Source organism: Porites lutea, chromosome 7 (assembly GCF_958299795.1).
Source record: "Porites lutea chromosome 7, jaPorLute2.1, whole genome shotgun sequence".
Taxonomy (NCBI): domain Eukaryota; kingdom Metazoa; phylum Cnidaria; class Anthozoa; order Scleractinia; family Poritidae; genus Porites; species Porites lutea.
Genome location: NC_133207.1, coordinates 19,995,059 through 20,018,073, shown reverse-complemented (window position 1 = coordinate 20,018,073; position 23,015 = coordinate 19,995,059). Strand labels below are relative to the sequence as shown.

The window sequence follows — 23,015 nt, the reverse complement described above, 5'->3', positions numbered from 1 at the left end:
AAAAATGCTTCGTCACTTGCTACAGATGCCATGGTATTTGGCCTACCAATTTGGTGACGCCGTATAACTCGCGGATCGGCTGCTTCGCGGGATGTTTTCCTCATTCCCAAAATCAGCTATATAATTCGCCATTGCAAGTTTGTATCGCAGGGGGGCATGTATTTTTCTAAAAAAAAAAAAAATCAAAACGACATTTCAAATTGGAACAAAAACCCCGACGACGAAAAAATTTATCGTCGAACCGAGTTTTTCACAAGTTGGACAATAACAAGTGAAAAATACACACGGGCGCACGTGCAAGAGAACAAAAGTATATATCTATCTATATCTATCTATATATCTCTCTGTATGAAAACCTTTTTGAAAACGGGTGTATATATATATATATATATATATACATACAATCTATAATCTATGTACACATGAATATAAAAATTATAAAAATTCCCCCCAAAAAATTAGGAATAAAAAAATTACAGCTGAGTCGACCTTAGCTTAGACTTAAAAATATTAACATTATCGGCCAGCTTGACATCTTTTGGAAGTTTATTCCATAGTTGGGCGCACTTGTATGTAAAAGAGTTCCTCATAAAAATTAAGATTAAATTTGGGAACGCGATTGACACCATTTCCTCTTAAATTGTAACACGTCTCGAGGTTAAATTATCCTGCCCTTCTTTCCGGTAAAAGAATCCAAGGTTGAAAACAAATAATGTGGAAATTAAAAGATGTTAACTTCACGCCTGTCTTTTTCTTTAACAGCCTCGACTCTTTGTGTGCTGGGTTTTACTCTATAGCCACTTACATTGTCACGAGGGTCTTGTTGCATGGCTGGAAACGCCTCAGAAATATCATCTGTTTAACTTTGGATGATATTTAAGTTAAAAACTACATTTATAATGAAGAGTTCAGATTCTAGCTATCAGTTACAAAACCGTCGTAATATAAAAAAAGGCAAATATGAAATTAAAAAATAGGCGGAACCCTTCCCGGCTGGGCTTCAGTACAGCATGCATGATTTGAGGGAGCTCAGCTTGTGTTGTGCTTAATAAAAGAGATATGTTACTACATGTGTACAACTAGCTTCGAGAAAGGTTGTCGGAAAAAAAAGTGCACGCGACAATCCCGAAAGGTAATATGGGATATGATCAATACACTGCTCCTGACACTGTAGCTGTCGAACCTACTTTTGCTGCTTTCTTTTAGCACTCGCAAACATATGTCCGTGGCCTCTCGTGCCATTCTTTCAAATTTCTTTGAAGAACAGTGAACTCAAAACTACCCAGAATACTTTTCGGGATTGTCGCTTGCACTTTTTCCGACAACCTTTCTCGAAATAGCTGTATAATACAGCGTGATGGCAGACCTACTGAGGTTGCTAGCAGGCAAACTGCTAAGCCCCTAAACTATATTCCTTCCTCTTTTCTAAAAACTTCCAGGAGACTGGCGAGTTGTCTACTGACCTACCTCTAAACTATGTCAATTTTACATTCTTTTTTAAAACCCTCAAGTCCAGTGGTGAGTTGCCAACCCATCAAACCACTCAACTTCACGAGTCATTTTGCCATTGCAGGGTTTTCATAAAGACAGCACCAAGCTCTGCTCTCTGCTCTGCTCCATAACGTTCATTTAAGTGCAAAAAATGTTAGCGGAATCGTTTATTAGATAGCATAAAGGGCCGCAGAAACATCGAACGCTCAGTAAAAGGACGATCTTTGGCTATAGTCTTTAAATTATATTCAATATGAATCCATGCATATTTCAACTGTACTTTAAGCTACTTTTTAACAGTTATTCCTAGAGCCCGAATGGGCTCTGAGTCAATAGCCCATGAGGCCGAAGGGAATAAAATACTTTTAGCTAGTTAAAGCTAGACTTTAATCCTTTTTTGCCGCCAAAAAGCTCGCGCCTTTCGCTACTAGTGGGCTATAACATATAGCCTAGTAGTAGCTCAGCCAATCAGAACGTAGCATTGATAATAGACCACTGGTTGGATTTTACTAAAACTTGTTATTCAATTCCCGCTCAACCTGCAGTCGACAAACTTGTCAGGAAAAAATATTAAACCGTGTTAAACTAAACAGCTTTGTTGTGAATGGGGCATTGAAATATTTATTTGTTTGCTGATCATGTACTAGAACAGTCATAATAAGGTGACAGCAAGCACTATTTGTTAATTAAAGCAAAAGAGTTCGCTTACGTTTACTCCTTATCTAAATAATTTTTAAGCATGCGCATGTGTTGGCTCTATCGACCCCGTACGTACAAAAATGATTGACAAATGCTTTGGGCCCTCTGGGTTTGTCGGTCGATTGGCAGCGACAATAGTGAAAATGTATAATGAATTTCTTTCATGTTAAAAATATTGAGTGAATAATATAAATCGTTGCTGGCAGACAAAAGAGAAATTTGTGTTTGAATAGAAAACCTCAACAAGTGTTTTACATAGCGAAAATGCATGACGGGCAACTGCCACATCAGTTGTGTCTACAATCGACCAAATCGCGTGTAGCCAGGGGGACCCAGCGACTATTTCTGTTAAATATCTGTTCGGAGAAGCAAATATTGCCTAGAATTTTCTATTACTTATTAGGATGGCTAAAAATTTCTAGGTATCCGTTCCTTCTTTTGCAATTTTCGAAACTTATCTAATAAGTTCCCTACGATTTTCTGAAGTTTAATTTTTTTTTACATTTCACCCCCCAGGTTTGACTATTTTTCGTAGTAAAAAGGAAACCTAAAATTTTCGAATTCAACAATCCGATGAAGGTAGGAATTACGAAAATTCTCACTCTCGTAAAACGTCACATTTCATCCAAAATTTTCGGGAAAGTTATACTGAAGCCCTAATAATTTCGAAAAGACTTCAGTTGCCCTTGGATGACCGACTAGATACAAATTTTATACCGCCGCTTAGAATGCATTTCTAGAGATCTAAAAGTAATCTGGGTAGCCTAAAAAGTGTTTTCAATGTATTTAGGAGGAAGACGTCGTTGGGTGCTGCCTGTGTAGCTTCATGGAAAGGGGATCTAAATGAGCATGGATTTTGTTTTCGCCGAGTCGCCGTTAAAAAAGAAACAACAACAACAACATTCTCGTATTAACGTTCTAGAAGAGAAAAAAATCGGTGGAAGGTGAATTGTCTCGAGTACTGCGGCCTTATTACGAGTCAATTAAAGCATTTGGGTCGATAAACATCACCAGCTGTATTTTGTTAATTTTCGCTCTAACACGTAGTGACGGAACAAGGACCACGCTAGTGTCAATAGAACGATAACTCCAGCATTTTGATCAAGTGGCTTGTCTATGTAATGTTTTTAGTTCCCTAATTTTCCACCGATGAGTAGACTTTCCTTCGAGACTGAAAATTTTCTTCAGTTTTCGCACAAAAATTAGAAAAACCGACGTTATCTCTAACAGAACACACATAACAGACTATTGTGTACTATTTGTCTAACCGACTGTTTAGCATTCACATCATGGTTCGTCCAGTAAATACAAACGATGCTGCTTCGCTTACTTTTATTTTAGGGAAATAACTTACTATAAACAAATATTCTATTGAGTATTGACAATTCTTTCATTTCATAACCCCCTTGATTTTAATACTCTAAGACGCGAATCTATTCCACTTCTTTTTTAGCTGTGATATAATATACATATTTATTGTTTTGACAATATATTCAGGAAAGCTAATAAATGTAATATCAGAACAAATTTACATTTCGACAGTTTTTGTTTTGCGTTGAGAATGATCTGTTTTTGCCTCCCTGGTACTATTCTTTCAAAAAAAAAAACTGTGAGCTGTCACGTACGGTTGGAGTTATTTTAATAAAGGTAGCGCAGCGGATTTAGTTAAATTAATATCCTGTAGTTAATTCCTTTCTAGTTCTTTTCAGCATCACAATACGAGTTGAAAAGTGAGTGCCAAATTTTCCTGATTGAAAATTTTTTATTCTCTGTTTTTCTTTCTTTTTTTTCTGTCGTTAGCCTAAAGTCTTTAATTTAACACCGACTAAAAAATTAACGTTTGTTAACAAACATCCAAGATTGGCTCTTGTTGGAGTAACTCTTTCACAACATTCGCTCAGTAATTTCTGATATTGGCTTGCCATATTTAAATTGGCGGCTTATTAAATATCAGACGTTGACATCGTCTTTCCCCCTCAGCTTTCCTTTTCTTTAACAATACTCCTTTTTTGCTTCTAATAATGCCCCCTTGTTACTTTTTTATCCGCTATTCTAACTTTCAATAGAAATGCCATCAAGCAAGTTCGATGTTTAAGTAAATATTTCGTCCAGGGATCAACCGTTTGGCAATATCGCCTAACTTCGTCACTGCGACACCATTTATATTGCTGTTCCTTTTGCCGTGGTGTGTTTCTGAAAAACGTTTTGATGATGGAGAAAACAGAAATTGCAGTCAAAACCAAGCTACAGTTCAGCTGATCAGCTGACGGTTAGTTGTGGTATTAACAACATGCATCTGTTTTAAATGCTAAATGTATCTCAATAAACCAAAAGTCTTTGGCCTGAATTAAAGTGTAAAACCTCGTTGGGGGCGTGTGCGGTGCCCCATAGCTGACATTGGTCTTGACAATCTGCTTGTACAATTAATTTCTCTTTCTTCATCAAAATCAAATTTAGGTGGCATTGGCCGACAAGGCCGATGTGTTCTACTCCGGTTTAAGGGAGGAAGAGTCCGTGGACGGCTACTGAACTCGAATATTTTTCCGCCTTCGTCTGAAAAGCTTGAAACACTGCTCTGTCGAGAAGGAGGAGGCGAGGTTGAAAGATCCGATGAACTTGCACAGGAGCTTGAGTCATCAAAGCTTGATCCGTCGCTTGTTACTCTTTTTTGGCGCCTTAAGCCAATCTCGATTCGCTTTTGAACTCTATAGTCAGTCCTTGAAAGCGAAAGTCGCCGGCCTTGATCGGCAACAACCTCCATGATTTCATCAACCACGGCTTGCTGCTCCGACGTTTTCTTTCTTGGAACGCGGGGGTAAATCTGCGTCGCTGCCTCCATTGCGCCATTCACGCTTTCGTGGTTGTCGCTGTTCTCAATTTGCTTCATTGGAGATGAGTCTAGAAGACTTTGTGCCTTGCCTGCGGAGCGTAACAAATAAACCATTGTAGTTATAGTAACATCAAAAATCGAGACGTTATCGAAAACAGCCTGTAAAAAATAAAACCTTTCATCGAACAGTTTGGTCCGTAGGGGAAAAGAACTTACCAGAATATTTTCTCGTTGAGTAAATTCAACCTAAGCTCTATTTTACTTGTAACAATTTTCCTGTTATGTTATTTCCCTTTTGGTCAGTTTGTTAAAGCACGTTGCTTCAACCGCAAAACTTAAACGAATACAACTACGGTCAATACGATGGAGTAACGTAATTGCGTTTTATCAAAGAGAGGCTAAATACATCTATTTTCGGTCTCCCGCTATCGTAGCATGGCCTTAAACACGTGTAAATTAGAATAACTATGACAAAGACTCTTCCGTATTATTGTTCTATGCAAGAAAGGCCACACGAGAGGAAAATGATAATTTTAAGTTGAAGCCGCCACGCGGTCTGGCTGCAGCTTCTGTATACTGAACTGTTTTAGCTTGCTAACTTCTCAATAGAAGAATTAGTAAGGATTAAAAGTCAGAGAACTTTGACACCCTCTTGAAATATCATTATATCAAAATTTCTGCCTCCTCCGCTTATTTATTATTAAAACCCAACAAAAAAAATCTCGCATCACTTGCCTTAAGCCAAGGATGATTTTTCTCTGTGTTGCGTCTGACACATTTATCACAAATGTATATTTTTCACGAATCTACAGAAAAACACTGTCGCCAATAATTGTCGCATCAATATTTTAAAGTTCCTGTTCGTTAGCAACGCGAGTTTTGTTTACAAACATTGCTGAAAACTAAAGGTCGGTACACACTAGGCGACAAGTTGCAGCAATATGTCGCGGCGACACGTTGCAGCGACAAATCGCTTCGTGTGTGCTGGAGAATTTTTGTGAAAATCTTTGTCGCTGCAACAGAATTTGTCGCCGCAACAAGTCGCACAGATTCAGTCTGATTTGATTTTTTGCGACTTGTTGCAGCGACAAAATTCTGTTGCGGAGACAAAGATTTTCACAAAAATTCTCCAGTACACACGAAGCGATTTGTCGCTGCGACGTGTCGCCTCACCTTGTTGCTGCAACTAGTCGCCCGACCTGTACACATGGAGTGATGTGTCGCCGCGACGTGTTGCAACAACTTGTCGCCTAGTGTGTACCGACCTTAAAACGGCACCGTGCTGGTGGCCCTTAACACTGCTTTAAACGCTTGATAAATCGCTCTTTTAGCGAGAGCTGAGCGTCAGGTAACAGATGGACCACGTTCTAATCTCGCGCACCTGCGCGAAAATTTACCTCTACACCCCTGTCGTGTTTCTCTTAACAGTTGAAAAGATGGCTCGAGTTTTCTTTTCGAAGATTGATTCTTTGAATATGAAGCAATATCTCGTGTTTAAAAGGACAAGGTTTTTAGAAAATTCAAACTCTTACAGGACCACGTCTTGCGCAAAAAATTTTTCAAACAATTTTAGGCGTGTTTAATTGATCTTTGTTGGGCTTAGGGATATGCAAGTACCATTTTCGTTTCTTATTTTGTTTGACGAAAACGCGAGTCCAGAATTTGACTGATATGGTATTCACATTTTAATTTTGACGGTGGCGATTTTCGAGTTTCAATACCAGCCGTTTGCATGCATAGTCATGAAATAAATATTATAAAACGTTTACATTAACTTTTGATTCGAAAAAAGTTTCTGGAAGCAGGTATAAAAGTATTCTAGCATTCAAGCTCAAATATAGACATTGGTGGTGAAGGAGATTTTCTGAACAGTAATCTTTTTGCTGACTTAATCTAGGGAATGTTATCAGTTTTTCTGAATTAACATAAGTCAAATAATGAATTGAAAGAATTAAAAGCGGAAAAATTTTCCTTTTCTTTTCAGTCATACAAACGGCATGTTTGTCTAGCACGTTTTCAAGCCACTCCAAAAACCATGTTGACAAGCCCACCAATGTGACAATATGGCTTGTCTGCGGTAATAACACGCAATCGTTCGAATTAGATTTGCATATAACAAATGATAAATATTCACATTTGCGAGCCATTTGCATGCTCGGGGAAAATTTACAGAATTTATAGTACACGACTATTCGCGAAAATGTACAGAATTTACACAGGATTATTTGAGGAGTTGTTCTTGACGTAAAACTATTCCACATGAAATTGATTTTATGAATTAAAGACGTTTCTGTGTTTTTAAACTGGTTCAAATTGTCGCTATAGGTTTCAGTTGAAGGACGTTTTGCCGTAACAACCAAAAAAGAAATCGAAGATTCTAAACACTGCAGTTGAATATATTTGGGGTAAAAAAATGTTTTGTATAATAGGCCTGATCGTCCAGATAATGATAGATGTCACGAAATATCGAAATGCTCAGGAGTATAACTAGACTTAAACAAATGCTGTTCCATTCATTTTCAGTTTTCTAGCCGTAGCATTTAAAGACTGCTTGTTGTGAGTAGTATGACTGTATGGGGGCAGGGGGCAAGCAGGCTATAACTTCTTTATAAACACTGTTATGGAAGTCAACAGTATCATGTCTTTAGCCAACGCTGTCACGTAGTAAGACTTCTTTTAAATGACGGCCCTTTTAAAAACTGCAAAATGTTCATAACGTTCTTAAAAAAGAACTTTAATACAGTTCTAGAAGAAAAACGCTATAAGTACTTAAAGTACCTCAGATGAAGAATATCTGTTAGTTTCCAATAACGATCAATAGCTGGAGCAAGCCAGTGGGGAAAAATCACTTTTTAACATCTGAGGAAGTTTTTAACCTGTCTTTAAATCTTTCAGCTTCTTACGTTATACGAAATTCTAGAAGTTCATTGGGCGATTGAAGAGTGTTATGTACTTGTGTTGGTGATACGTGATTTATCAGCAAATACACACGTGCTCTAGCTGTAGCATGCACGCGGAGAAATCAGTCAAATGCTGCTCGAGGCAGTTAATCACGAACTAGGAGTCTCTAACCTTGTAATATAATTAACGTCCCCCGGAGGGAATAAAGCTTTAAGCTTTCTAAATGAATGAAAAATATTGAAATAAAAACCACTGAGTTTAATTCACTCATTTAATTTGGCTGCTTGCAGCGAACGCTAAAGCCAAGCCGTCATGAACTATAACTTCAAGTAAAAGTTACTTAATATTTGTTTCTAGAACATTATTGTCGCGTGTGTTAAAAACAAAAATAGTGAAGCGTTTGGCTTTGGTTTCTTCTAACTAGGCTCCGAGTTGTTCAAACGATAGTAGTTAAACCTAGTGTGTGTTCGAATATGTAACTGGAACTGAGTTCTAACTGTTGCATCTATAAAATATGAAATCCCATGGTGTTACCATTCTAATCGAAAACCACTTTGACAGAACTTTTGCGTGCTACTGTTTAAATCTTAAGTTTTTACAATTTTGAATATTTTTTTTTTGAAAATTTTCTTTTGCTCGCTATTAACAGCGAAAGGGTTAACATTTGATAATGTAAAACAATGTTAAACTTGTTGAAGTAAACTGATTTCATAACCCATTTTAACCCTGGATTGGTGCTGACCGTTACTTGAGTAACTTTTTTACGTTGTTACAGAATATTTCTTAGTCAGTATAGTAACTATCTTTGTGTTTTTTTTATTAGAAGTATTATTATTATTTTATATTTCGGAGTCACGATTTTTTTTAGTTTGATTGAATAGGATATTTATGGAAGAACTAAGTTTTTCCATATGGGAAAAGAGCTGAGATGTTAAATGTTTTGTAAGGATTCCGCATGCTGCTAGGTGCAAGAATATAGATCTTTCGTCAGCGATTTTTCCTGTTTTAATCCACTAAAATAACTGTGTGAAACGAATAAATCTTAATCCTATTAGAGGATTTCAAGCAAAGTTATATCATATACTAGGTTTTTTTTTCGCAAATGATAAAGCTGTTTTCGGCTTGTTTTTTTTATAATTATTTCTGTTGTTAGCAACAGATTATGTGTTTGTACATGTATTCCACGATTCACCTCAAAAGGAAAGGTTGTTCCATCTGCTGCAGTTTAAGTTGTAATAGTATTTATTCATAATAACCATGACAATGCATAGCCCGAAGCGGTTTAATTTTTTGAGATCTTAAAAAATTGTTGTTAGCAACATCAGAGTAATTTTGGTTATGAGCGATTTTCCATTCGATCATTTAAAAACTAAAGCAAGAAAGTTACTCTCGTGAAACCTAACTCGACTTAGCTTGATATACCTAACCCTGGAATACTGCAAACATCTGGATTACTTTTTAAGCATTTTTAAATTATGTTTTCTTGATCTTCTAAGGAGATTTATGCCTAGAGGCAGTCCTACTGAAGCAATTATAAGTTTTTATCCACGGTGTATATTTGCATGTCATAAAAGCAAAATCAGTCCTCGTATTCATAACTTCAGCATAACATTTCCTCCAATTACAAAAGAAATTTCAGTCATAAGAAATAATAATCTTTTTGTTTTCACCGTTGTTTTCAGTTTTCTTCTTTCTTCCATTTTTTTTTCAGATGGCTAGTTACATTTGTTTTACGTATAGTGGAAATATTTTTGTTTTAGATTCTGAAGTAAGAATCTTTCTACTAGAAGACAAACAAGGAGCATTTCGCAGCAGTTTGGCCAAGGTTTTAACTAATCGCTATTTTTATGCAAATAAGCTCAACCGTAGAAATCAAATTATAGTGTTGGACGTGCTTGACAGTTTTTCATTATATCTCGCCCAGTTCCATCATTCCTCTTTAATTCTTTACTTCTCACCATTTTGTTTTTATCGTCAAAAGTAGGATTAATCGCTTATTTTTTAATATTTCTTCCTCCTCAGTGCTTTAAGACCTTTTGGAGTTGGTAGAGATTGATGCGCGTGACTCTATTCATATTGATATTGTTTTTATTTTCAAGGCGACAACACGAAATCGTGGAAATAACATGCATTTTCAAGAGCATGCGCAGTTGTGGTCAGGGTCTTCAACATGATTTTTGGGACTTTTGGATTCATCAAACTGTAGTTGCAATCAGTGGAATAAAAATTACGGCTTACCTTGTCGGTTAAAGTTTTAAGGAGCTCAAAGTTCGCTGATTGACTGACTTGTAAAAAATATAGTTTCTTGTACTCGAACTTTCTGCGAAGCTGCGTTTAACATCAAAGTCCGCGTGGAGTGCCTTATATGTTAAGGTTACACGTATAAAAAGCTTTAAGAAAAGGATTCGTGATTCGGCGAATATTTATGTTAGTCTACGTGCTCAACATTAATTGGTAACTGTGGTGACCACTAGCCAATGAAACTCACTCAATAATGTGAAGTCGATGTTTGGATTCAAATAACGTTAATTAATGTCTCCGCAATTTCCCAATAAAAACATTTCAGTTGAATACGCCAACGGTCCTGTACTTCAAAAACGCTTTGTCATGGCTTTTAAGATGTTAAAAACGACATGCACCAATAAGGACTTTGGGGCACCCTATAGATTAACTGAATTTGCGATTAAAGGGGTATTTTCCATTAAATTAAAGAGCCCGCGGATACGAAGGGTTATGGTAATAAAATCTTCGTAAGTGATGGCTCTTGTAGAAAATGCATCACTTGTGGCGAAAAGCACACGGCACTTGTAACGAAAATGGGTAAGCAGAATATAGTTAAAAAAAAAAGCATACCTTCAAAATGACCTCGGAAAATGAGAAAGTTCTTTGGTCCTTGGTGTATTATAACGATCTACAGTTGTAGAAACTCCGGAAAACTTAGTGCACTGTCATACGCTCAGGATTCTCGACTGTCTCCGTCATGTGACTCAAAAGCGGCTGCTTAAACACATTGCTGGATTGCGAAGTCGAAAATAAAAGAAAAATAAAATAAAAAAACTGTAGAAGAAGGAGGAGATGTAAGGATAATACATCAGGAAAAAAACTCTGTTGGCCAACACCTTTTATTATGTTTACATTTAACGAGAGATCGAATCAAGATAGGAAAAAATGTGTCAAGTTTGAAACTTAACTGCATATTTGGGAGTTGTTTAAATCCTGTAATGATATTTCTATCTTTCCCTTCTCCTCGCTGATTTGCTAGTGTCCGCACACTAGATTTGCTCCATGAACATTAGTGACGACGCTAGTTGGGCTTATTTTTAGTATTTCTCAGAAGTTGTTAGTCATCCTCTCTTGAGGTAAAAGAAAATATAAATCATGCATTGAAGAGCTCAGAAATTTTCCTTTTCATATTTGATCTTAATAAATGTTCTAGAAATAGCAGCCTTCATATAAAAGGCAACACAATATGATCAGAAATACCGCTGACTTGATTTGGCTGCTTCCCACATTAAATCATAATTATGGGTATGGGTATACATCAGTCATTTTCAGCTTTTTAAGACATTATCTCGTGGTCAGCGATATTGCTGTAGGAGGGACGATATGGGCTTTCAAATGTAACTTTCCCACACGAATTTTCCATTATTGATCAATTATTCTGTACGGAGTTAGTAGTATTACTTTAAAGCACTCAATACTGCGGAAATTCACCAATCATGACGCAGACAACTGGGTGCTGTAGATCCTTTCTTCTTTTTTTTCTTTTATACATACTGTCGCAGTTCGTTACAATTAAGTCAAATTATCGGTAACTAATTTTACTTTACATTTAAACATATAACAATTTTAACAAAAGGCAAAAAATAAAACTAAAAGAAAGACAAAGTCCACAAAAGGACTACAATGACAATCACAAGAAGGTTGCCTGCCTTTTGGTCCTCCCTCCCCCATCTGCCCGTCTCTTACTTGCACTTTGTTTAGTTGTTTAGATTAAATTTTTTTCTGAGAGGCATTGTTTGAGAGTGGCCCATTTCTTCCTAAAGGAGGCTAAGTCATTATTATTGAAAGCAATCGGTTTCTCAATTTCCATGAAGCGTATAACTTACTGAGTGTACATTTGTAGCATATTAGGAAAGGTATTTCGTAGTTTGCAACTATATAGATAGTGTCTAGCCAGGCGCGGATCCACACCGGCTTCCAGCGTTTTACGGAAATCGGTCAGATTTTTCATAATAAATATATTTTCAACAAAAATTAAATAAAACACTTTCCAAATTGAACTCTGGCCAATATCCCGTCCAAATGACTCGGAAACCGATGCAGGAAAGAGGACTTAAAGGAGTTAAAAATCCAAAAACTCCCCTTGGGGAGCCTGTCACTGGACCCTCTAGAAGCTTGCGCCTTCGGCGCTCGTTTAGGAAATCACTCAGTATTTATCCTAGATCCGCGCCTGCTAGCGGTAAGGACAAAGTGGTGTAGGAGTAGATTGAATATATTGTCAATAAAGCCGAGGCAAAGAGCTGAAGAGCTGGTGAGAAGGGGTTCTGTAGATCTTGAAGAAACTTTTATTTGCATAAATTTGTTTTACTCAAGTAGCATCAGTGAACTTATTTACCGTATTGGAGAATTTTTTTGAGTCCTTTTTTTTGGAGGGAAGAATTGGAATAATCCTTTTTAAAGCTTGATAAAAGTTGCAGTGAATTTATTTATTTCTCTGCCTTAGGTTTTTTTGACCTTGAGGATATTTGATAATAAAAGATGCATTTAAGAGAGGAATGGAACCACATGCGTTAAACTTGTAACTTTGATCTTAACTGTAAATTTTGCGCCAAAATCAACTTTCAAGGGTTATTTTAAAATTTATCAAGATATTTGTTCGAGTGACAGTTAATATTATACACTTAATGTCAGATCCCGAGGGAAAACAAAACTAACTGGTTTCCCAAAGGACCTGACATTAAGTGTTTTGTTATATTTCTGGACTTTCACTTCAACAGCAGCAAAAGAATAACCGGAGCGAACCAGTCGACTCGGCACTTTCAAGAACACAAATTTAATTGTCAAAACCACTGAATGAATGATTTGCATAGTACTCTCCTTATATTATCTGCATCTTTTTCCAGCACTAGCAGCTGTTTCTCTTCTAGGATAACTTTGAAAATCGTTTTTAGCTTGAGACTTCCTGGTTGTGTTGTTGTGTTCATTCACGAAAAAGAAAACTGGCAGTGTTTTTCCGGCCTTCCGTCACGCCACTTTCCACCATGCTTTGATCACGTGCTATAATGTATCGCGAGTGGGGTACATTGCTTAATGTATCACGAACGGGATACATTTGATTTTAGTCAAGGCCACGTGACCAAGAATCAACCAATGGGATTCCCTGTTTAGTTCAGTGAAAGTCTAGGAATATAACAATTTATGTTGTTATATAGCTTGAAATTTTTTCCAACAGCGCGGGCTTTCATTGGTTACTTCAAGGTCACGTGACTCGGATCTGACAATGAAACTGTTTCCCGCCAAAATAACTGAGCGAGCAACATTGCAAAATCTATGACGTCAGAAAGTAACAGCACGAATGTTGACCGACGACCGCCGTTACAGCGAGGTTTAATGAATTTCCAGCTTCTAAATTCCAAGCTATATAACAAATTAATTTGTTATATAGGGATCAGTATTTAAAAATACTGGTCCCTTGGGAAACAGTTAGTTTTGTTTCCCTCGAACCTCAATGTTGAGATTCTCAGGAAACAAAATTAACTGTTTCCTCTCGCCTGGACCAGTCATTAAGTGTTTAATCTTTGATGTTTGGAAATGACAACCAATAATCTGCACATTTTGTCCCAGATTTTTGCCTTCCTTAGCAGGAGGCCAGTGGAACAAATAGTTCGTGGCTTCGGTAACTTTTGCAAACATTTAGAATTTTTTAATACCGTATTTGTTATGAACATTTTAATTTGTCAGCTGATTTGTGAAATAATTTTGGTCAAAGATGGCGGCGATTTAAAATCATTGCGTGATTTTGACGTCACATAAAATCAACGTGTCTAAGAACATCGTTTTAGCGTAGTCATTTTCTGACTAGCTAGACAAACTCATTAATTAAGTTTAATGATTAAAGATTTAAGAATAAGAATAAAATCTTCCTGCTCATGCGTCTTAATGACTCTCCAAGAATAACGGAAGTGGAGCTGAATGATCGTTGATATAGGCCCTGGTCTGTTTAAAAAATGTCGCTAACTATTGCCGTGCCAAAATCAATCGATCGAATCATCATATTCGACTTAATCATGTCTGTGGCATGATTTGGTTTCATGCCGAACTCAATTCATAATGCATGACCATACATTTTAAACGTTGTTCAAACTTAGGTCGTTGTTTTGGGTAACAGCTGCAGTATATTTTGTTCTCCTGATTTAAATTCAACGTCTGAAACCAACTACAGTCATGCTAGAGTCGTGCTGTAGTCGAGCCAGCTTACAACGGCAGTAGCACAACGTTTGAAACGGGCTAGCCTGCGTCGATCACAGACTCCTCTGCAACAGCATGAATAAACCACCGACAATACCAGTGGTTTATACAATACGTGGGCCGACTGCAACGCAGGATGTACTGTAGAAACGGACCCAAGAGCTGTTTAGTTTTGGTACACTAACCACTACTCGATCGCCGTTATAATTTTACGTTTAACAGCGTCACTGTTAACTTGAGTCAACGCCTTTCATCCTTTTAATTCATGACTTGAAAAGATACCTTTTCTTGCTTTTCTTGCAGTAATTTTAATTGTCGAAAGAAACCTCAAAACCTCCTTAGGGCGACGGTTCTGTAACACTGTCGTTATCATAGAGGAAAAAATTTTCCAAGATTTAGATGTGACTGAGCATTTATGCCGCTCCTGCGAAACGAGCCGTACGTAAATGTAGGCAAACTGGAAATTAATGCAGTTGCAAATAAATGTGACCGACGAATAGGAGCGAATTATTTCCTATTCTCCAATGACCACCATTAACTAGGCTGTCTTTTAGCGTGACTCTCTTCGGGAAAAAAAAAAACATTTAAGTAAATAAATAATATGCCTCCAGTTTGAACCCGTTGTATACTTGCTTTCCGAGCCTATTTCCATAGACTAGGGACCTTTAGATTGAAATGCGATCGGTATAAGTCGAGTAGGAAAACGATTTTTCAGGACTGTGAGGCTGTAAGCTTAAGCTATTCAATATCAATGAGTCTCCTCCATCAGTTCTGTCTCAAAAGAATATTCGATCCAAAAAAAAGTGCGATCTGAGTCTCGTTTCACTTTACGTTTAAAGTTAAACACGTCACTGAGCTGAATTTGGACACTGAGTTTCAGAATTCTGGAGTTCCACTGTAAGATTTAGTTTGTTATTCCATGACAGCGTGCAAGAGCAGCAAGGAGTAGCGTCGTTATTGAAAGTTCAACAACTAAATGATTGGTAGTGGATTCAGGATCTTTTAGCCGAGGGTGGCGTTTAGGACAAGATTTTTCAGTAACAATAAGGGCAGTCTCGAAGTATTTGGAATAAGGTTTACGTGTGCCGTTTGGTAAGGCCTGACGGCTTTGTCAGAAATACATTGCTTGAAACAGACTAAGTTCAGTTCAAATTCGTATTTGATTCTCTGTCATAACCTCTTAAAAACATCTTACATTGATTCATTTTCCAACAGAAAATTACTGCATAGCTGCTTACATGTTAATGATCTATAACATATTGATTTCATCAGCCGCAGGTTACAGCTTGAGTTAATTTGAATAGGTATAAACTACATTAGCGATACGTTTTCAAATGCGGAAACTTATGCCCACAACTCCTCGGTTTAGTCATTATTAAGAAAACGTCATATAGGGCAAGTATGAGTAACAACATAAATCAATTGGCTTACATCTTGTAAGATTTTAAAAGGGAGTCCTGAATTTGCACTCTTTTAATTATTCTGTCAAACTGGATCGTTCCTCAACAGCTCGTTGTATATACACAATTATACAAAATGATTTCCATCGATTTTTGAAGCAAACCACTTTCATTTTCCCCTTCTTTTCAATAAGGTTGAAATAAATTATATTATTATGAACCGGTACCTTTTAAAGGCGATTTTCGTTGTTGCTTGTTCATTTGTGGAGTTACCAATCCCTAGGTGCCAATCCAGATATTAACAGAAAACACCGTCACGATTTTTGTTCCTTCTTTTATCCCTAACCCTAACGCCTTATTGATATACGGCGTTGGTTTCGAACTGTTCAATCATTACAGACGATCGTGAACAGGTGCCTCAGTGTTTGTTCATTTTACCTAAGGCAAAGTCAGGAAATGTTCTTTGTCTTGAATTAATGAAGTATTTATATATGTTGAAAACAACCTTTTGCTATTAATTTCCAAAATGAATATCCAAGGTAACATAAATGTTGCTATGGACGCAACATGCCTAGAGGTTGTTTGACCTTTGGGAATTTACTTTACCACGCAGTCCTTATTCACCCCAAAGAACGGGGGTGGTTGGAATGCAATTAAAGAATAACGTTTACGACAAACAACAAACGTCAGATTTAAGGTGACAATTTCTCAAGTTAGGAAATAAACAAATGATAGCTGTAATAAATAAATAAACAATTCTTGTAGATAAAGCTAACATGAAACTACATTGTGCTTTTTAGGGGTAGAGATAAACAACAGTAAAACACAAGTGATAGGGAAACTTAATAATTATCCATTCATCATTACATGTGCTGCTCAAGGCGTATCAATAAATGCGTTAGAGGGTAAAAAAAGGAATGAAAAAATGATAAAAAATGGAAGTTACAAACTGACCATGATGCTGTGGTTTATGTATCATAAACTGCCGCGTATATAGAGAATACTTCATGGAAAGTGCTGGCGTACGGTATTTACGCACGAGTTGTTGACGTATCAGAAATCGAACGAGTGAGCGCAGCGAACGAGTAAGATTTCTGATACAAAAACAACGAGAGCGTAAATACCGTACAAAGCACTTTCCATGTGGTATTGTGCTTATTATATACATACTGAGACATTCATCATTTTGGCGGCCGTTTTATTTTAAATCGTTCAAAAATGCTAAAATTTGCCGCTACGCACTTAACGCAAAACGACAACGAAAACGAAGCATCAGCTTTTTTAGTAAAAACGTTTGTTAAAAACATAAATGACGGTAAGGATATGAGGTAATCCAAGAACTATAAGTAATCTTAACTGTTTGTTCTCAGTGCACAATTGAAAATGAGTGAATTTAAGTAAAATGGCAAATTTCAATATAAGCTTAAGCTTAAATGAAAGGCAAACTAGCTCCGACAAAAAGCACAACAAAAGTCTCGTTCTGTTTTTCCCTTTCCGCTGTTGTTTCGCCGGCTCTCTACCGTTTTCTTTATCGACAGTGAAACAAACGAAACTATTCCACTCCATTTCCGAAATGTTTTTCACTTTTTTAGCGAGAAAAACTCTTTGAGTAAAACTTTTCTCGTTGAATGTGTGCGAAGCAGCGTTGCAAGCTGCAATAAAAGGCGGGAATTTTGGCGCGAAACTCACACACCTCTGTGGCTTCTGATTGGACGTATCATTTTCCTCACACGTGAAAAAACATCGTTCGCGATTCTGATTGGACGTATCATTTTTTTTCACGTGTGAAAACCATCGTTCGCTCCTCTGATTGGCTAGAACTAATTTGCGTACGAAAATTTACGACATAGCTTTTTGGTGAGTATTTCTCAGTATGTATATAATAAAAGCCCCTCCCTCCCCCCCTACTTAATTATAAACCCCCTCAGTTATAGGCCTGTGTACTTGTGGACAAAAAAATACGTCTAATTATACCCGCCCCCCCCGGGAAATAAACCCCTCTCCAAAGAAATGTATTAATAAATTCAGTGAAGCTTACTTGCAACCAGTAAATGCAAAACGGATTTTGGTCAGCACTACTACAGTTCGTTTCGAAGCGCTTCTTTCCCGGTTATAAGCCCTCTTGGATAAAAGCCCCACCGTTTATAGGCCCTACTAAAACCCCCTACGGAAATGTATAAGCCCATGGCTTCTAACCGGCAGTTTACGGTATATGAGAATACGTCAACATTAGTCGCTCAGATCCGATACAGTACTCCAGTGGTGTGGCACTCTCAGTCCCTTTCATTTCGTACCTTCACCAAAAAAATCTTATTGCACAGAGAGCACACTTTAGGAGTGTCTGTTTAATAACTTTCTACAAGAATCTGTTGATTAGGCAAGAAAATAGTGTCCGGGGAAACTTACCATTAGCATGCCTAGCAACCGTTTCCAATCGAGTTATTGCGCGAATGTTGTAGCGAGATCTAAAGAAAGGGAAGATAGAAGGGGAGGGGAGGGGGTAAGAGAAATCTCCCCCTCCCCCTTCAACCTTTATACAACCTATTTGCTCTCGTCTCAACGATCTCGACGAAGTCACGCGGAAACGCTTGCTACGCAGGTTAACTTACCATTTACGTGGGAAAAACGGTAATTCCGGTTGGAAAATCAAATGGTTCGCGTCATTCCGTTTGGAAAAATACGGAAAATATCGGCCGTGTTTTGAGGCGATGCAATTTTTCTACTCTTTTTAGACTGTTCAGCTGATTTGGTTTGTGTAAATGGTAAGAACCCCCGGGTATCCGTATTAAGCGGGATAGGTTTAAAGACGCAGCGTAAACGACCTTCTGTAAGTAACGAAAAAGTGGGGCTGGACTTATATACCCCCCTTATAGCTATAGTTATTAGCGACATTCTTAAAATATAATCCCTAATGCCAATAACATTGTTATGCAATGATTCTTTCATCAAAAAGGTCACTCACAAGGGCTGATATCTCACAAAAGATTACACAGACAAGAAAACCAATTACTAAATGTGCTTTTTTAAAACATTCATAAAGCTTAATCCTGTGTGGCTATTATTTGATCGAGTGGGCGGCATCAATAATTTAACAGTTGTATCAGTTTGTGCCATTATGCATTGGTTTGCCGAGATTTTTCGCACCCCGGAAAGAGCCTTTCATAGCCTCGTTTATATCAAGGATACAAAGGGGTGATAATAAACTAAGATTTAATTGAGGTAAAGTAAAGGATAATATTGGGTTCTTTTGGTGATTGTTTGGTGAACACTTTTTACCTAACGATAAGCAAAGTTCTAAGAATATAGGTAACTGTTTGGTAAAAACTTTTGGATTTGAACTTCTCAAAAGCTAACTGTACACTTATAATCATATCTTTGCAAAGTTACGCTGTAAAGGCAACACAAAGCAAATAATACCATTCTAAATATATTGCTACTGAAATGTTTCAGTCCAGGTCGATAAAAAATCGTTTTAAAGTTAAAAGTTAATTAAACGTTGTCAATAGTCAATTGAAGATGGTGAAAAAAAAGTACTTGATTTGACTGTCAATGTATTTAGCACGAAAGTACTAATTGAGGACACTATTTTTACGTCCCCTACTGGAGACGGAACCGCCATTTTAAGTTGTCATCCAAGCCACGCGAAGATCTAGCCGTTTGCAAGGTAAAGGCAGTATCTTCATTTCTCAGTCTTTTTAAGACCCTGATCGAGTGTTGGTCCGGTCCCGAGAATCGAAACCCGCTACCTACCGCTTTTCAGTCAAGCGCTCTACCGACTGAGCTAATCCTACTGCAGTTTTTGGACGCCCCCAAAAAATATGATCATGATTCGCTTTATCAATTCAACAAGATGTATTCCACTTCTTTTACGACATTTTTTTTCTTGATATTAGTACTGCTTAAAAAACTAGAAGGAGTGTCGCCTCGAGTTTTAAGACCTGATGATACAAGACTGCGGCTTCTAAATCTTTGATATAGATCAACTCATTCTTGCACTAATATTCAGATCAGTTGGGGTTATTTTGGTCTAAAAAATTGGACGTAAAGTTAAGCTGTGTCTTTATCAGATATAAAGACACTCATAAACATAAGTTTCTTTTGTTATTTCTTTATGAATTATTTTTGAATATCCCTCAGAGAGGCAACAACGGTCATCAAACCGTATGGTTCTTCTCGGACGAATGAGAATGTGCGCCGCCGGCATGCCTGCGACGAGTTGAACTTGAGTCAACTTCGCAGGCATGCTGGGGGTAAAGACTGGGATGAGCAATGTTGCAGGCCACTTCTGTTCTCATATCGGAACAGTATCCCAGGCAGTACCGGCGGCTATGTTGCAGTTTCGTCGGCGGCATATGAGAACCATGCTTTATTTAGCTGCGGCCTACACTTAAGCTGCCGAACAGGGAATGCTGGAAACAAGACCGATATAATGTCTGTTCATATATTAAACAGTCTGTTACCTTCCCTTAAGCGACAACCCAAAATGCAAAGATTTAGTGGTCGAGCAACTACGAGCGATGGTCGCTTACGAGAATCGAACCACGAAGGGTCTCTTCCAAGAAAAGTTCCGGACGCATCTGCTTTAGGGCAGAAAATTTATTGCATGCATGCAATTTCTTAGATGCCATCCGTGTGAGTTCCATATGGTGACTATCTAGTATATACCAAAAGTTCTTCATAATTACTCTTAGTTGCATAGTACATATAGCGAACATAGAGATCAGACTATGCGTCAAGTGATCGCTTACAAGAGGGTTGAAAACAATGGCAAATTAAACTGAAACCGCCAGCCGCAAAAAGTATACTTAGTCGCGGTCGCTTAGAGGCTCCAACCGTAAAGCTTTTGTTGGGAAAGGATGAGTATTCGCTTTAATATTGGAGCTAGGTGGTCGCTTATGGGAGCTGGTCGCACATGGGGGTACGATTGTTTTATTTTACTGTCAAGCACTGTTTATCTGATCGGCCGCTGGCTTGGAAGAATTTGGGCGATCCGTTTCCTGTGTTTCTGACATTATGAATTATTATACTGACATTAATAAATTCTATGACCCCAAAATGTCAAATTGTTTTTGTGATTAGTACAATGAAAGCCAAAAAAAACCAACGACTCGCTATGGCAAGTCATTTTCTTGCTGAATTATTTATCAACGGACATTAGCTTTAGCTTAGCAATAGATCCACAAAAAGGTCTAAGTATAAGGGAAAAAAAAGTATTAACCGAAATTTAGAAATATAAGATCACTTATGAGAGAAGTCGTTGACTTCATGCTCTGTATAGCACTGCAGAATGACTATAAATATTTTAACTTACATTTTTAGCTATTTTAACTTACCTTAATAGAGAGAGTCAAGACTACATGAACGCAGGTTCTTACGTGCAAAAGTTACCGTTCAAAAGATTTCTTCCGGCTTCTTTTCAAGATTTCTCTTAGCTTTGTATACACTGACTAATGATAGTCGTTAAGATTTGACAGACTATTGAAGATGCAAAAAATTATGGTCATTAACTGACGTTGATTTTGCTTCGGGTTAATTGTTCAAAAGGTACCGGTATTTTTTACTGCTAGTTTTAAGTGCTGTGATGAAATTTTTTTGGATAAAAAACAAAACGATTTCGCCGCCTATAACCTCAATTTTCCTTTCCTGACTAATTGCCTAATGAATTGATGCTTTAAAAACAAAATTGCAGAGTACGGCCTGAACAAATCCAACCTAAGTCTATTGTGCTGTGTTCCTAAATCAATCTTTATTCTGTCCACAAAAGAAGATTAATTGCACGAAATCCCTTAAGACAGAGTAACAGTGGATTCTCTAAGAGGTCACACTTTTACATTAGCAAGCCGAATGCAGTACTAATGATTCACTGATGATTTTGTGTTTTCCTGTTTTTGAAGCGATCAGTGTTTCCCTCCCGGTCTCGTTGTTCGATGATCCGAACCGCGTTGTCATGAAAACAAGAAGCCGGCGTTGGGGTTTGCTAGTGTGATGACCGCGGACGGTTAGTCAAGCGTAATTCCATGACAAAAAAAGGTCCATTGACGCAATTTTTTAAGCATTCATCGCACCATTTCGTAAATAAGAGTCGTCACTTTCTTTGTTGATTCATCACTGAAGTTGTTGTATCTTTGCATTGAGGTATCAGAGCTTCTTACTACCATTGCAAGGATGCGACACATAGAGGAGTCTAGAAACCCAGCTCTTCGCAACAGGCCTACTGACGAACATACAAAGGAAATACTTGAACTCGTGAGAAAGCGAGCGGAAGAGGACTTAAAAAACGCAAATCTTAATTTCGACCAAGCCCTGCTAAGGCGAGTATCGGTAACTCGGCCAAATGAGCCACTGCCGTCGATCCGAGTTGATTATGACCACGACCATTGGCTAAAGAGACGGAGCTGTCCGGCAGGACTTGACAACGAGGAAGCAGACACAAGTTTAACGTCACGGTGGAGGTCTTTGAGCGATTCACCTTTGCTAGAATTGAGAAATCGTTCTCCGAGGGAACGCACGGTGTCATCCCCCGCGAGTGATACATCGGCAACATCGCGGCGTGGAAGAACGCGAAGATTGTCAAATATTCTTCCTCCTTTAGAATCGACAAAGGAGGGTTTTGAAAGACCGAACTGTGTTCCTTCGCGTCGCCACAGTGGCTTTTTGCTACAACCGAAGGAAGATATAAATATGAAATTAACTTATGACGAGGAATGAGTTTTTGCTCGATGAATGGTTGCCTTTAAAATCAAATTATATGAAGATATAAAATATGTACAAAGTGATATGAAGAAAATCCAAGGGCTGAACAGTCGCCAAGTACTGATTACCCCAAAAATCAGTTACGAAAGGTACATCTTCCGGCTTACAGCTAGATGTTAGATCATGATCACTTTTTAGAAACAGACACCGTCTAAAGAACGATCATTTGAAGAACTGTAAGTGAAGAAAACAACAACAACCAGTAGAATGTGTACGATTTTTGGCGGCTTTAGCTCAGTGATTTCAGTCTTGCGGCAAGGGAATTGTTGGGTTGCTTTTAGGAAGGCTACAGAGTGTAAGAATTATAATCAACCCATGTAAATAATTTCAATTACGTTCTCATGTTGTACACAACAATACACAGTTAACATGAAAGTGTTCTGTTTATTTAGTGGCCTTAACTCCAGAAAGATCTATAATGCCACCCCCGTGTAGAAAACCCTTTCTCAAAATTAAAAGTTCTACTTCGT

The 23,015-nt window shown here is 37.7% G+C and overlaps 2 protein-coding genes across 5 annotated transcripts; one reads left to right on the top strand and one right to left on the bottom strand.

Moving 5' to 3' along the window:
* Nucleotides 1–3,505: 3,505 nt before the first annotated feature.
* Nucleotides 3,506–10,225, bottom strand: LOC140943139 (uncharacterized). Of its 4 annotated transcripts, none has more exons than XM_073392195.1 (2): nt 10,160–10,225; nt 3,506–5,109 (listed from the first exon to the last, which is right to left on the bottom strand). In XM_073392195.1, exon 2 carries the CDS (start codon nt 5,075–5,077, stop codon nt 4,538–4,540), a length of 540 nt encoding a protein of 179 aa, XP_073248296.1. In that variant the 5' UTR covers nt 5,078–5,109; nt 10,160–10,225; the 3' UTR covers nt 3,506–4,537. The 4 variants fall into 4 exon arrangements, with proteins under 4 accessions (XP_073248296.1, XP_073248297.1, XP_073248295.1 ...); XM_073392196.1 differs by lacking the exon at nt 10,160–10,225 and adding an exon at nt 5,756–5,904; XM_073392194.1 differs by lacking the exon at nt 10,160–10,225 and adding an exon at nt 5,237–5,593.
* Nucleotides 10,226–21,624: 11,399 nt separating this feature from the next.
* On the top strand, nt 21,625–23,015 carry LOC140943729 (uncharacterized). The gene has a single exon (XM_073392839.1). It carries the CDS (start codon nt 21,958–21,960, stop codon nt 22,498–22,500), a length of 543 nt encoding a protein of 180 aa, XP_073248940.1. The 5' UTR covers nt 21,625–21,957; the 3' UTR covers nt 22,501–23,015.